Source organism: Dermochelys coriacea, chromosome 2 (assembly GCF_009764565.3).
Source record: "Dermochelys coriacea isolate rDerCor1 chromosome 2, rDerCor1.pri.v4, whole genome shotgun sequence".
Classification (NCBI taxonomy): domain Eukaryota; kingdom Metazoa; phylum Chordata; order Testudines; family Dermochelyidae; genus Dermochelys; species Dermochelys coriacea.
In genome coordinates this window covers 137,130,774-137,147,296 of record NC_050069.1, presented here as the reverse complement: position 1 = coordinate 137,147,296, position 16,523 = coordinate 137,130,774, and the positions used below count along the sequence as shown (strand labels likewise).

The following is a 16,523-nucleotide window of genomic DNA, read 5'->3' as shown; positions in this document are numbered from 1 at the left end:
CAAACAAGTCCAATGTTGTTTCAAGGTCAGAAACTAGAGGGCAAAATACTTTGGCATTACACTCTTGACTGATTGCCTGATTACCATTTGTGCCTCCCAATTCTTTGCCAACACTCTATGAAAGCCCTCATGGGAGACAGATCCATCTATGGGTTTTCCCCCAATTTCCCCCAAAAGCAAATTAGACACTCTTCAGCAAGAACTTCTCTCCCTCATTTTCCACTATAATGTCCAAATTCAATGTGTCTCTTCAATTATTTGCCTTTAAGTACTTTTTCCACAGAACCCAGCCCCTTCTTCTTGTCCCTCAAAATCCCTCTCATTCTCCTCCCCTGCCATTTATCTTTATAATCTGCTCTGCACCTTCTTTTACCTTTGCTTACAAGCATGCTTTTGTATCTTTAATCCTGAAAAAAGCCTTCCATATATTCTTCTTACCCTGCTGACCACTCTTTCAGTGTTTCTTGGTAAATGCTCATCTTTTTCTCCTGTATGCTGGCATCCCTCAACACTTATTACAACCTTCCACTTCTCCCTCTAATTTCTCTCTTTAGGTCACTTAATTTGCTCTCACTTGTACAGCCTGTGATTCTCAACCCCACAACTCCATCTCCAATTGTGTCAGACATTTATTTCTGCTTGGATGTTTTGCTCCCAAACTCGTTGTCCAGAAGACAGACAGGAGTCAACAGATATGGTTTAATTATGCCACAACTTTACTCAGTTAAAATAAATTGGAGTACCCTGACAATATGTTTTACAGTGCAGGTCATCACTATTTTCTTAATCATTTCTACATAATCCCTGACCTGGTCCCAGCCATCCCGTTCCTGGGATCCCATTGCCTTCCCCTTGTATGAGGTAAAAGGGCTATGGGGGGGGGGGGAAATTGGCTCCCTTGGGGGATGCTTTCCTTTCAAATCATTTTCCAATCCATTTTATCTGATAACCGTATCCCTTCAGTAACAAGTTCATGCATGAGACAACTGCCATGAGTTTTACGTATCAAGTTGCGACATTATAACCTAACCCCCTTTCCCCACCAACCAGGTCCCAAACCTGCTGTGTGACAGGTGAAAAACCCCACCCCATCTCAATCAATTTGGCAGTCAGGGAAAAATTCCTTCCCAAGGAAAACAGGATGACTAGCACCACAGTGGATCATAAGAAAACCTGGTTTTTGTGCAAACTTCATGGTGGGTAGGTGCTGCCAGCCCAATACAGGTACAAGAGAGCTTCTCTGGACTGAATAGAGGTATAAATACCCCTCCACTCTTCCAGTCAGCAAGAAGGGTATACCCTTTCCCCTTGGTCCAGCTGTTTCCCGTTCTTCCCTGCTCCATCCCTCAAAACTTTCCACCTCTTCCCCTTCTACCACTTGATGTAAGAAGAGTCCTTAAGGGGTAAAAACCCCTTTTCTACTGGCTACCCAGACAATGATCCATTTCACAGAGCTGTGATGAGAACAATCTTTCCAAAACTGAACTTATTTTCCTCTACTCCCTGTCCATCAATACCCTTTTGTTAGTGTTGACAAGGACAGTAACCTTCCTGTTGCCAAGATTTCTATTTCAATCATGATTTGTATTGCAGTAGCATCTAGAGTCCCCAAGAGCTTACAACTGAAGTATAAAATAAGAGACAACAGGTGACTATAACAGATGTGGGAAACACCAAGTAACAGATAATTACAGTAAATCTAACATGTTGTGATCACTGCTTAGCCACTGTCAAATGTTTTGCAGGTATCACAACAGAGATGGGTTTTAAGGAGAGCTTTGAAGGAGAATATTTTTGTAGATTGTTATAAGAACTCCTTCTGTGCGCAGGGGAAACATGGAAGAGAACACAAACGTTGTTTGTGGAAAATTTGACTTCAGTGTGTCTGACATTGACCCCTGTTCCCTTCTAACCATATTCTTCTTTTTTTTTTTTTTTTTTTTTTTTGCTAATTCCTGTTAATTCTTCCTCTTTATTATCACCAAAATCCACACTTCCTAATGTCTGAATCCTTTATGAGTCTTTCATATTAACTCTCTTCACCAATAATCTCTCTTCACCGAATGTAGTATAGCTGAAATAAATTAGATTTGAGTTATGTACCTACTTAAGTGTTTCCATCATTAGGGCCTTAACTTTCAATATTTTGTTTTTTTACTACAGTGGTTTTGTAAAATGTAACATACCCTCTCTGCTGTAGCATTTAAAAACAGACATTTATCATTTAGTTCATTATACATTTTAATTTGAAATTGTAATAGCAGTTTTTCAAATTAGTTTTACAAAGTCTCGACCTGATTTAAACCAATTTAAAAAAAATCAAATGTTTTAACTCATTTAGGTTCCTCCACGCAGCCGTACAGGCTCAATTCCCAGGATTATTGTTACTTGCCTTGACTCTGGTTAAGGAAGGGGATGAATTTGTATGCATCTATGTATTTAAAGCACTACCTAAATGTGCTACTTAAATGACTAATCAAACATTTAAAAGGTACATAGTATTTCCACCTTCCCCAAAATAAGATACCAGTTAAAAAAAATAAATAAGTGAAAACAGTAACAGAAACTAACAGACATGAAAAGCAACATGCCACTAGAAGAACTCTCCCATATAACTTTAATGATTATTTTGCAGACAATTCATCTGACTTGAGGAGTAACAAAAAGGATGGCATGCTCTGTACATAAACATTACTACTTAATATTTAAATCCAAGCAAGAATCAAAGTAAATAGAGTACTTCTAAGTCTAGATGTACATTATTTCTACACTCATTGTACTGTCTCACCTTTTCAGCTTACTTGTCTCCTTATGTTTGACTTTGTAAAATCCAAGGTATGTTTTACATTGAACCAATAAAAATATTGGATGACATGTGCGGCTCGGTGGTTAAGGCAGGACTCTTGGATTATAGTTTTGGAACTGCAACTGATATGCAGTGTGACCTTGGCAAGTCATCTTGGGCAATCTCTTTGTGCTTCAATTTGCCCATCTGTAAAAAGGGCATAATAATATAATGCATCTTCCTCACAGACGTGCTGTGAGTCTTAAGTAAGATTCCAGGTCAGTCACGATGTGTTACTCTGAAGCCTATAATGTCTATTCACTCAGTGTGAATAGATGGAAACAGTTACATGGTTGAGAGACCTTTTTGCTTAGAATATCACCAGGGTCAATCATCACTGGGATTCGTGGTCTGTTACCATTCAATTTTTAAATTCTCAGACAGTTTGGCTTTTTTACATATTATTGATGATACCCACACCATCACAGCATGGGCTTTCACATACTTAATGTCGATATAGCACTTTACACATACAAAAGATTTTTCCAGACGAGGTTCTGTAAGCATTAACACAGAAATAACGAAGTACAACGTTTATTACAATGACTATTCTACAATCCTCTCTAGACGAGACACTGTTCAGGTGTGTGTGTGGGATTACCCCTTAGTGAAATCACATCTTACAGCATGGTTTTAGGGTTTTAGTGAATTTGGACTTTTTCCTTTGTTTTCTGCAAAACATACACTTTAATTAAAAATATTTTAGTTCTTATAGTTGCAAAGATAACCTTCCAAATATAAACCAATACAAGACTGTCTTCTTGAGTTCGCAAGCAGAAACAGTAGCTGTAAGAAAGATATGAACTATATCAGTGGTTCTCAAACTGTGGATTGGGATGCCAAAGTGGGTTGCGACTCCATTTTAATAGGGTCACCAGGGCTGGCGATAGACTTGCTGGGGCCTAGGGCCAAAGCCCGACCCCCACCGCCTGGGGCCGAAGCCTGAGGAATTCAGCCCAAGGTGATGGAGGGCTCAGGCTTTGCCCCCTCCTCCACCCAGGGTCATGTAGTAATTTTTGTTGTCAAAAGGGAGTCACAGCACAATGAACTTTGAGAACCCCTGAACTACATTAATTCATTTTGATGATTTGTAACTCAGAAATTTAGTGATAATTTAAATAGCTACACTAAAGTACTTCAACTCTTTCTTATCTTTTATTGAAACACCCAGTTTTCTTTATCTTTTGGTCTAAAAAATTTAGAAATTCTTCTTCTTCGCTTTGCCTTCATCTTGTCCCATTTAGTTGGGGTCAGTGGCTCTTGGTCTTTGTCTCCAAGAATTCCTGTTGAGTGAGTTTTCCAGGTAACACGAACCTTCTTCATCTTCTTCTGCAGCATCCTGGACAACCTTTTTCTGGGTCTTCCTTGTGGTTTAGTACTGTAACTACTAGATCTAGTGCCCTCTGATCACAATGCTCTGCATCTCATTGTCTCACATAACGAAACCATCTCAGTCAATACTCCCTCAGCTTTTCAGTGATGGGGTCCACCTGCATCATGGCTTGTACTGTTTCACTTCATAGCCAATTAGCTCTCATCTTATCCAGCATCCACCTGAGCATCCTCATTTTGGCAAAGCGAAGTAGTAGTTGTTCTCTCTTCCTCGACGGCCAGCATTCCTACCTATACATCATGGCTGGCCTAATCAAGGTCTTATACACTTTGCTCTTTAGTTTACTTGACAGTCTTATCACAGAGAATTCCTGTCAACTGCCTCCATTTTTACCAACAACTCTTCATACAACTACCAACATCCACTGTCTCATCATAGCTCAACACTGAACACTGTTGCACACCAGATTCTCATTTTACTAGCCGCTCGTCCCTCTTAATGAAACATTGCCAGTATTCCCTCTGTTGTCGGCTGATTCATAAACCATTTTCTTTTAATGCAGCCCTCCATAATTCTAGATCCTTTATTTTAAAATAATACTTAAGGAAATATAGTGGCATTTTTTAAAGATACACATAACTAAAGATTCTACCAACTACTTGACTTTTTGGGCTCTCAATTGAGAATTCCAGGAGAAGAGGCGATCTAGGAACATCTGAGTGGAAAGGTCTCTTTTCCCCCCGTCCTTTATTTGCTCAATCTTGCCATCTGAACCTGGTCTAGGTCTAGTACTCCACTGTAAAACAGAACCCACCTCCCTGCTCTCAGTACCCTTCCTTATCAAAACTTGAACAGGGTTTAAGAGTTCTGCAACACCTTAAACATGTTTCACTTAAAGCATGCGAGTAGTTCCATCTGAATTCAATGGAACTACTTAAGTGCTTAAAGTTAAGCATGCATTTAATCACTTTACTCGATTGGGGCTACAGTGTTTAGCAGTTTGCAGGACTGAGCCTGAAACGACCACAAGGTTTTTATAATAGAGTTATATATGCCTATACAAGAATGATCCTATGAATCCTTTCACGTCAGTATCTTTATAGAAGTGTTACCTTTTTTGTGTATGCTACCAGATATCTAAAACTAATAAAAATAAACCAAACCATTGTTTTTAACTACTGACTATCTTTTCTTCTCCTCATCCTTCTGGCAAACTGCTGCATCATTTCTAAAATTGTGACAAGCAAATGCACAAGCTATCGCATAGCTGTAAAAACAGATGCTTCAACCTATCACGGTCACAAACTCTGGCCAGGAGATTTAGTAGCATCACATTCTCTGGAAATGACTAATGGTCTCATGCTCTCAGTTTGTATGTAGACATCTGCTCAAGCAAAGACCCACCAAGTTCTTCTCAGAAAGGTCAGTTGATATCATGTTACTGATTTAAAAATCTCTACGAGTTGTGCTGGAATATTTGTAATCACGTGTACAGGTTATTATATATGTACTCATACACACCCTACTCAAAATTACAGCCATGACAAAGCAGAACATGATGTGGCAACTGGAGGATTATAAACACAAACAAAGAGTTAGTAATTACACAAATTCAAGCCTGCCGAATTTTCCAGCAACCATAATCACATCTGCCTCGAGCCTCTACAGGCTTTGTGGATTATAAGATGCCATTTAGGACCTATTACTCAAGTCAGTAGAGTTGAAAGTTACATTCCTACAGATCAATAAATCAAAACAACTAATATATCTATTATTGCAGTCTTTACAAAAAGTCAAAATCCAGAGCTCAACAGAGAAGTGACTTTCTAGTTGTTACTTAGAATTTATCAGTTAGGAACTTTACAGAGTTTGATAAATGTTACAACTAAACAACTGAGAGGTCTAAAAATGTTTTTTTCTGGGCTATTAGCAATAGTTACAAAACTTGAACAAATGAAAACAATGAAAATGAAAACTTTGCGAAGTTTTATATAAATAGAAGAGATCCTAGAAAGCGCACTCCTTCAAAGCCCCCTTTGCATAAACAAAACTACATATTTAAAATATTATATCTGCTATTTCTTAATGCCAAAAGCTTATGGATACAGAAAGTTTGACACCACATGAAAATCAGTTTTACATGTTATTCAGTTAAAGATAACAAAAATGGCTTCCGCCCCCCCCCCAGTTTAAATTTCAATATGTAAAATAAATATACAATAAATTACTTTGAAAAAATACATTGATTTTAATGTGCATTTCTAGAATTAAGGGTTATAATTAATAGTTTTAATTATGTAATGTTAATATTTCTCACTGGCAAAAATTTCTTAAACTTCTATCATAAGGTGGTGCAATAGGATTATGTTTACTGTAATAAAGTATTACAGATTTGTGAATTGCATTGCATGTGTTATGTAGTGCTAAGTGTTAAACACCACTTAACTCAGACTGCCCATTCTTAGTGATGTATCTGTACAGTTTAGAAGGCTGATGATGTAGTCTAAGTATTTTCTCCTATTCTACTTGGAGCTCCCAATGTAATAATTAGGTAGGTATATTGAGAGTAATTTGTGTCAGCTGAATATGACAAAGCAAATGGCATAAATTTGGATTTGTGGCATAAATCAATCACTGGGAGATGAGACAAACATCTATTTTCTTTGAACAGCTTCAGAGAATTGCTTAGTTAGCAAGGAACAGGGCATATAGTTACCACCTAGAAATATACTCTACCCTCACCCATGTGAACGGTTAACATTCTTTGACCAAAACTCATGGTTATTAATTTATTCACTATAAACAGAAAGTTTTCTAAAGCAATCTTTATAGTCTCTCTTCCTAATCAGTATCCATGTAGGAGTTCTCCTTCACTGCACCGGTCAAAAGCAGTCCTGAGGAAAGTCCTCTGGATTTCACCAGTCCTTTACATTATGATCACTATATTATCCATATTTCTTTAACACTAATGCTCTGGCAGCACTTTTCCTCTGTGTCCCTCTAAGTGACAAGAATTTTCTTTTTACATTGAAGTTAATGAAACTTGCTCTTTTCTTCTATTAGCCAGTAACACCTCCAAATCCAAGCTCCCTCTAATTAATTACACCTCTCCCCAGTCCAAGCATATCGCTACTGTCAAAGATGTAAAGGCTCCGAATGGATGAATTCTGTTAGAAAAGTTACAAAACACTACATTGTTAACAGTTTGGATCAACTTTTGTCCTTGGCTTGAAAAAGTTTTGGAAAAATGAAGGCAAAATTATTACCTACAATCAATTGTAATTTGTATTGAATGTATGCTCAGGTTAATTCCAAAAAAAAAAAAAAAAAAACAAAAACCCCACCACTTTTATCTTAGCAGTAAAGGATCAGGCTCCTATCTCAGGCTCTTTTGGCAGATGTAGTTACTCTCAGGAAACCAGTTTTAATGGTTAATAAATATAATGAATGCAAAAAACTGAAATGTACTCAGTAACAATTTTTCCTATTAAATTCAGGTCACAAGTAGGACACATTTTGATCAGCAGTGGTGCCAATGATGTTCACTCCCCATAGGTAATTAGATATGTGGAACATTTGAGAACTATGATCTATAGAACTGAGTACTTTATTAAATGGTGCTATCTGAACTCTGAATATACTAATGCTTACAATCATTAAAACTAGCCCATCCTAGGGGAAAAGAAAACAATATTTGAGGAATAGCATCTTTTTGTGTTCAAACCTCTCTGTTGTGGACCTGTGTTAGTATTTTAAGCAAATTCTTACACATGCTTTCATCAAAGCAGCTTTTTTTGATGATAAAAGAGTTGAAGAGTGCTTTTTCTAGAGTTCTTTTGTGTTGGTAAGGAGCCACCATAGTACTTATGGATGTGCTGCCAGAAAGAAAGGAAGAAAAGAAAGAATTTATAAGTAGGGCTGTCGATTAATCACAGTTAACTCATGTGATTAACTCAAAAAATTAATCGTGATTAAAAAGTTAATTGCTATTATTGCAGTTTTAATCACACTGTTAAACAGAATACCAATTGAAATTTAATATTTTTGATGTTTTTCTACATTTTCAAATATTTTAATTTAAATTACAACACAGAATACAAAGTGTACAGTATTTACTTTTATTATTTTTATCAAAAATATCTGCACTGCAAAAATGCTAAACAAAAGAAATAGTATTTTTCAGTTCACGTCATACAAGTACCATAGTGCAATCTCTTTATCGTGAAAGTGCAATTTACAAATGTTGATTTCTTTGTTACATAACTGCGCTCAAAAACAAAACAATGTCAAAACTTTAGAGCCTACTAGTCCACTCAGACCTACTTCTTGGTCAGCCAATTGCTAAGAGAAACAAGTTTGTTTACATTTATGGGAAATAATGCTGCCTGCTTCTTATTTACAATGTCACCTGAAAGTGAGAACAGACATTCACATGGCATTTTTGTAGCCGGCATTGCAAGGATTTACATGCCAGATATGCTGAACATTCATATGCCCTGCATACTTTGGCCACTATTCCAGAGGACATGCTTCCATTCTGATGACACTCATTAAAAAAATAATGCATTAATTAAATGTGTGACTGAACTCCTTGGGAGAGAATTGTACGTCTCCTCCTCTGTGTTTTACCTGCATTCTGCCATATATTTCATGTTATAGCAGTCTCAGATGATGACCCAGAAAATTGTTTGTTTGCAGAACACTTTCATTGCAGATTTTACAAAATGCAAAGAAAGTACCAATGTGAGATTTCTAAAGATAGCTACAGCACTTGACCTAAGATTTAAGAATCTGAAGTGCCTTCCAAAATCTGATCAGGACGGGGTGTGGAGCATGCTTTCAGAAGTCTTAAAAGAGCAATACTCTGATGCGGAAACTACTGAACCTGAACCACCAAAAAAGAAAATCAACCTTCTGCTGGTGGCATCTGACACAGATGATGAAAATGAATGTATATTGGTCTGCACTGCTTTGGATTGTTATTGAGCAGAACCCATCATCAGCATGGATGCATGTCCTTTGGAATGGTGGTTGAAGCATAAAGGGACATATGAATCTTTAGCGCATCTGACACGTAAATATCTTGCAACACCTGCTACAACAGTGCCACATGAATGCCTGTTCTCACTTTCATGGGACATTTTTTTAATCACTTGACAGCCCTAATAATAAGTAAAATAAATAGCTCTGAACAATCCTGATCTACAAGTCTTTTCCTTTCAATAGTCAAGCTATTTAATTTAGACATTTCATAATTGGATATAGTACTGGTCATCATTTCAATAAGTCTGTGTACTGCTGCTAAATTAAACTCTGTATGAACATCTTCATTAGGTGTAGATTCCAAGCGAGTGTCTAATTATTTGGTATAAGAAATAATACAAATTTCCTTTCCTCCTTTACCTTGTCAATCTTTCCTGGAAATAAGGGCATCAGAGGATACGTATACCTTAGTTGGCCTACTCTGGGACATCATATTGGCAAAAGCCAATTTTTTCTGGTAGCTGAAGACTCTGAGTCCTGTATTTTTGGGTATCCAAAGCTTCCAGTTATCCAGTGGAAGATTCTGAATGTGGGTTCCACTTGCTGATGAACAATTTGTCAGCTTAAGCAATCCACACTCTCATTCAGACACTCCAGTGTCTGTATCACTTATGGACTGCACATCCATTTCCTACTGAAAACAACATGGCTTTTTTGGTTACAGACGTTTCTTTTGCTTTTCTTCATGGTTCCCAAGAGATGACTGTAGTATTTTATTACATGATTAGCATTTGATGATCCTGGATGTGTTCTTCAGGGGACTGTACTGCAGATGTGATGGTATAGTACATATGACTTTGTACTTTCCTTGTTTCAACTAAACATATATTCATGGTTTGATCCATGTACCAATATGCTCCCTGGCTTACTCATTAACGCTGGCATTTGTTGCGCTTATTTTCCTCTCTGAAGTTGGTAAGGGAATATCATGTCTCAGGCAAGCTCCTGAAAACTACTACTTCCATAAAATGAAGAACTTGCCTGGCATTGCTAGTTGAGAGTCAAATTTTTCTAAAGCAGATGATCACACTGTTAATGTTATTCTTTCAAGTTGATTTACAATACTGGGGGAAACCTCGTCTTTGCCTGTGGCTACTCCTAGAAGTCCTAGTTCTCTGTCTGGAGCCTCTTCTGAAGAGAAGGCACTTACCTCCTCAATTCATGATTGTTGAGAGATACGACTTCCTACAATTCCATGACTTGATGTGGGGATATTTTGACTTTCCTCTGATGTCTCTCTCAAAACTGATCATTAAACTGTAATTTAAATGTTCTTGGAGAGAATCCTATCCTGTAGTTCCTCAACACATGTAGCTTGCTCTAATCTGTACTACATTTGTTGAGACTTACTGTTAGATGAGCTACATAAATTCCAGTTTAAATGTTTTGAGCATTTCAACTACTATCCCATCTGTCTGCAAACACAGACCTACTTTTTGGAGCAAATTTGGATGGGCCAGTCCTTACATAAAAGATTGCTTTAGAACACTGGTTCCAAATGCCTCTGGTATCTCTTATAGATATAATCAATCCTCTAGTCCAGGATTGCCAAGGAGGAGGATGATCAACAATACAAGGCTCCTAATACTGAGGTAATTTTAAAAATAATGTGTAATATGACACTGTAGCCAAATGTTATTCATTTGAAGTCCTGATTCTGCCAAATCACAACAAACATTTCCGTGTTAACATATAAACACCATTAGCACCTTGATTTTTATACATTCACAATACTTGCTCTACTGTATTGTATTTTTGCCCTTTTGCCAAGCAGTAGCAGAATTTGTGACCTAAAAGGTGAATTTCCAGTTTGGAGCAGAAATTTGTGACACAGGCTTTTTTTAGTATGTGTTTGTTTGCAAAATGTACAGAAGTTGTGCTTCCTTGAACAAGTGTGGTAACAAACAGCAACACACGCAGCTCCCTTCTTGCAGAACTCTAATATCAGATACATCTATCTCATCCCCAGAAGCAGCTCTCTCCCTCCTCCCCCAGGCCTCCCTAATGTTTCACTGGTTCACAAACTCTATGCCAGTTTTCCACACTTTTCACCTGGGAGACCCCAGTCGAAGGCTGCTCATCAAGCTCAAATGATTTTGAAAGGTGAGTGGGGCACCCATCTTCCTTTTGTGAAGCTGCTCTTCAACAGAGAACACTCAGATCTTCAACTGTCAGACAAAGAAGAATGCTTTAACTCCCAAAATACCCTTAATAACTCTGAGTTTAGTTATTGCATGGCTTTTTCAGCTCTTTGCATGGGAAATTTTATACATCAATGCCCCCTTATGTGCGAGCCATTAGCAAGTTTTGCCATAACAATATTAACATCATCATAAGTTACAGCCATATAATCAAACCAGTCATTCTGCCTTGTAAACATTTAATGATATGGTCAAGTGACCATGCACTTGGACATGTCATCAAATGAATAAGACTTCCAAGCATTTGGTGAAATAACTGAAAATGAGCAACCACTTATTCAAATATCTAAATCTGTGCATTGAATTAAATCTCCAAAAGAATAAACACATTACACTTTATTACTTACTATCAAACACAGAGGAACATCTATTATTCTATTAATGCAAAATGTTTTGAGTAATTATTTACAATACATAACACTTAGAGGTCTCAACTGAGATTGGAATCCTGTTGTTCTATGTATTGAGCAAACACATAGTAAGAGACAGTCCATGCCCTAAAAAGCTTAGAGTCTGAATAAACAAGACAGAGAGTGAGGGAGAGGGGAAACCAAGTCACAGAGAGATCAAGTAATTTGCCCATGTCACACACACATTCAGTGGCAGAGCCAGAAATGTAATCCAAGTCTCCTGACTCACAACCTAGTGCCCTATCCACTGGACCATGTTACCTCTCAATAATAAACATAGCCCTATTTTTGGTATAATTGAAGCTTTCAGCGGTATGGGCAGTTATATTTCAAATATTTTTGAAGCACTCACAGCTGTGTTTACACTTCTTGAGCGGTGAGCAATTATAATATATTGAATAGAATCATAAAAATGTAGGGTTGGAAGGGACCTTGAGAAGTCATCTACTCTACTTGCCTGAAAAGCACATTTTTCTCCAAAACAGCAGAGAAAATTCTAAACTAACTACATTTAACACTCAAAAGCACTGAGAGATACAGACTGTAGGAAAACTAAACTATTATAACCATGTAATAGAACTAAGATATGTGTTTTCCCCTGTACATGCCCAGTAGTTATTTTCTACTAAATGGAAATAGTTGATCTAAAATTTATTCAAGTCAGGCTAAATGCCCAGAAAAATCCACTGGTAAAAATGGTCCCCTTTTTGCCAAGAAAAAAAGGCAAATGAAATCAGAAAAACTCCTTTTTGTCCCCTTCCTCCCCCCAACTTCTATAAACACCCGAGTCTTTTTTAAAATATAAAACCAGTTCCCAATCTGAGAATTTATAAAGCAGAAAACAACTGGGAAATTCACATTACTGAGTCCAGTTCAAGGGAAAGAAAAGGGAAAATAAATATTGCACTTCAGCACGAGGGATATGTCAGAGGTATAGACGGTGGCTGCAAGTGGGAGTTGGCACAGAGCTGCAATTCCCAGTTTGCTGATCACACTGGATTTCCAACAGTTTTGTTCCACTCAAGAGGCACAAAGGATGGGGACCAGGATTTGGGCCAACGAATTCAAGGGATGTTCCAGGAATTCATTATGGAAGGAGTGGGCCCTATTAATATTAATATGTTTTGTTTCAAGTTCTCTCTTCTGAAATGTTTGCTAACTAAAGCATCAGTTTACAAAACTCTAACAGGTTAAACATTAATTTTACAGTGTTATATCTAATTGCCAAGGTCTCCTTACAACAAATTCTGAACTCCATATGCTGTCCATATCCTTCTAGTTTCCTTTGTATATTGGTAAACATCAGATTAATGAAAAAGTTTCAGAGTAACTAGTTAAAGATGTTAAGGTGTTAAGATAACAGTGATGGAAAATAATCTCTCTGATCAAATTGTTCCATTCCCCTGCAAGTGTAGGATACAGTCCCTTCGTAAGACTGACGTAATATAATGAAAAAAAAAAATCACACTTTTGTTTACACCCCTCCCCTCCCGAGTTTTCTTGTGTCACTCATATTATTCCTTCCTTGTATTGTAAATATAACCAGATTTTAATAAAAGTACCAGCTAAAGTGTTTTTAATAAAAAACTAAATCAATATTTTAAAATAAAGACTATCAATAACCAATTACGACTTCATTTTAAAAATAATCATATTACACTGAGTTACAATACTTTTATATCCAGTTATTTGCTGAAAGCCCAGATCCTGCAATAGGATGTGTGTGGGTGAACCAATGTGTTTGCACAGAGTGCCAGTCATGTCACCAGTGATTCACATGGGGACAGGAGTTTGCCACATCCAATTGTAGAATCAGGTCCGAAGATATTGTCCTGGACTGGACAAGTAGAAATAGCTATTTTAATACTATAGATATTTTTCCATAATTCTTGGAAAAAATAACTCCTGTGTTTATATCCAGATTCATCAGTTGGAATGATAAATTCAAGCCCTATGTGAATCTAGATTTCTGGTTCTTACAATTCCTTAAAATGTGCCTTGGTTGCACAAAATTGTTTTCGATAAGCTGGAAGTCTTCAAGCAAATTTCTGCCCTCTTCATGTGGTTTTAAAACTTTTGATTGACATAGGGCATTGTATAATTTCTGGAGTCTCAAACTGTTCCTTTGGTCATACTTTGGAATCAATATTTTTCACTAATATCATGATACTTAAAATAATCTCAAAGTGGAGAGACTGTTTGGCTTTCAAAAAACAACACTTTCTTCCCCCTCTCCCCAGAGCAGAAACTTTGCTGCAATCTGATTTACACACAAAAGTAAAATACAAGTTTATTGTCTCTGAAGGAAAAAAAAGCATTTCCCTATAGACAGCCAAGATGTTACTTCCTAAAGGGTTACTGGTTTCAACATGTTTTGGCAGACCACACAATGTTAAATCCAATGCCATTTATTTATTCATATTTTCCTATTCCCTTTAAGAAATCCAACTCACTTATTCCTGGGATACCATGAAGATTTGTTAACTTCATACTTCACTTTAAGCACATTTTAATTGGAATAATAATATCTGCATTTAACATATATTTGTAGCTAAATTTAAGTAATTACATTTATTTCCACTGGAACATGATGGGTTACATTGATGAAAATTTAACAAATTAGTGGCTTCTAAAACTAAATTTTAGATCAGCACCTCTTTCTCAGTCCCTCTCCTATGATTTTACAATCTAATTTAAACAGAGCAGATCATAGAAAAAGTATTCCACAGGCATGCCTCACAGGAACACAGTGCCTATCTAGCAGTATTAATTATGGATCTGTCAAACAGGCTCCACAAAAGTTATTTGTGTGTCTGACATTTTGAGGCTTATGCTGTTGTCAGGATTATGGCTGAGAGGAGAGATTTATTAGAAATCTTAAATTATTTTGTGTTATTCACTTTTTTCCCCTTAAAAAATACACTAGCACTTATATAGCATTCTACAACACAAAATCTCTCTAAAAAACATTAACTAATTCCCAATACTGCTGTGAGCTAAGTATCTTTAGGTCCATTTCAAAGATGAGAAACTGAGATAGATGAAGTGACTTGCTATAATCGCAGAGCAGGTTTGAATTAGAGTTGGGATCAGAATTCAGGACTTCTAGGCTCTTATTCTTATGCTACTTCAAAATATATAATTCTATATGAAAAATCTATAAAAGTAAATTACAGTACCTTTTACCTTGTCCAAAGTCCTCATCTTCCGACATTTCAGACTTACAACAAAAAATCTACACCAAACTAGTAAATCCAGACAAAGATTTTCAATTCTTCGTGTTTTAAAAGAAAAACAGCCCAAGACTCTGCTTTGTGTGCTTCTGAATAAAGTGCTGCTTCTTCAGAGAGTACGTGTTTACACACATCCTAAGCAACTGCTTGTCTTGAATGAAGTTCAGAGTGTTCTATTTTGACTGGCTAATTCTATAAATAAATAGGTTACATCTTACTACAAGTACCGTGACAGGCTATTAGGTTTCAAGCACAGCCCAAAAGCCAAATATTTTTTTATGGTCATGTGAGAAGGAATCACCAGCCAGTAATTAACCTTTATTTACCAGACTCCACTGAAGCGCCTCTGTTTCCTGTCTGCTTTTTTTGGCTGTAACTAAGCACAAACCAAAATGATAGAAAGCTACAGTACATGGAGTTTACCAGCAACATCACAGCAGTCTAAAAAATTATATAGAAAATACTGTGCAACTGGTTAGAAAAAAAGGAATATTCTCACTGTGATAACACCTAAAAACTTTGTTTACTGGTTGTCTCTGCTACACAGTTGGCAGACACAACACACTGTTATTTTCCTCTCCTGCATCTAGAAATGTCATGAGACACTAGCAGTTCGTTAGGGAAAATGAACTGGAAGATCTATATTTCCAGTTAGGATTCATTTCTATGATTCCGTCTTACGTTACGAGCACGAGTTCCTTGATTGTGTGTGTATTTGTGAGTGTCTGTCAAGTCAGTAAAAAGAACAGGAGTACTTGTGGCACCTTAGAGACTAACAAATTTATTAGAGCATAGTCTCTAAAGTGCCACAAGTACTCCTGTTCTTTTTGTGGATACAGACTAACATGGCTGCTACTCTGAAACCTGTCAAGTCAGTTAAATTGCTTTCTCACAGGTTGCTTCCTTCCATAAGACAACAGCTTGACGTAGGCATATTGTAGTAGGAAAATCCTATTTTAATAAATGTTTTGATTTAGAATGTACTATTTATTGATGTATTTTGTAATTATGATTTAATATGCCCTGCTAGCCACTCTTTTTGATTTCAAGGCAGGAAGAGACCAGAACAGTCCTTTTGGTTGATTATGGTCACCTTTTGTTTTAGGATAAGTTTTCATTATAGTACCATATGAACTGGAACCATAAACTCATTGAACATTAAATCCCACCAAATGAGGATAGATCCGTCCTCATCATCGTACCTGCTCATTATATTCCACACCTGAACATAGCCATTATATGGACAACATACCCCCTTATCTCAATGTCTGTACTTTGACCCGTTAAACTTTTACCCCCAATCGGGGAGATTGCAGAATATGTATTCCTTACACCACCTGCTCCTAAACTGAACTTCACACCCCTTGATAATCTGTATCTTATTCCCTGATAACCAGAAACTTCTATGCCTAAACTCTGTACTTTTTACTTCATAGCAAATTTAATAATTTTATTAAG

At 36.8% G+C, this 16,523-nt stretch overlaps 1 protein-coding gene across 3 annotated transcripts in view; it reads right to left on the bottom strand.

Moving 5' to 3' along the window:
- The window catches only part of RETREG1 (reticulophagy regulator 1), a 141,075-nt gene that overhangs the window by 44,230 nt on the left and 80,322 nt on the right, over positions 1 to 16,523 (bottom strand). Inside the window, exon 1 of one of the 3 annotated variants that reach the window (XM_038388619.2) lies at positions 15,012 to 15,246. The exons of the other annotated variants lie outside the window; for them this stretch is intronic. Coding sequence (XP_038244547.1) covers positions 15,012 to 15,046 — 35 coding nt within the window. The 5' untranslated portion in view covers positions 15,047 to 15,246. Of the gene's footprint in view, positions 1 to 15,011; positions 15,247 to 16,523 lie in introns of those variants that run through there. 3 annotated transcript variants of the gene reach the window in all.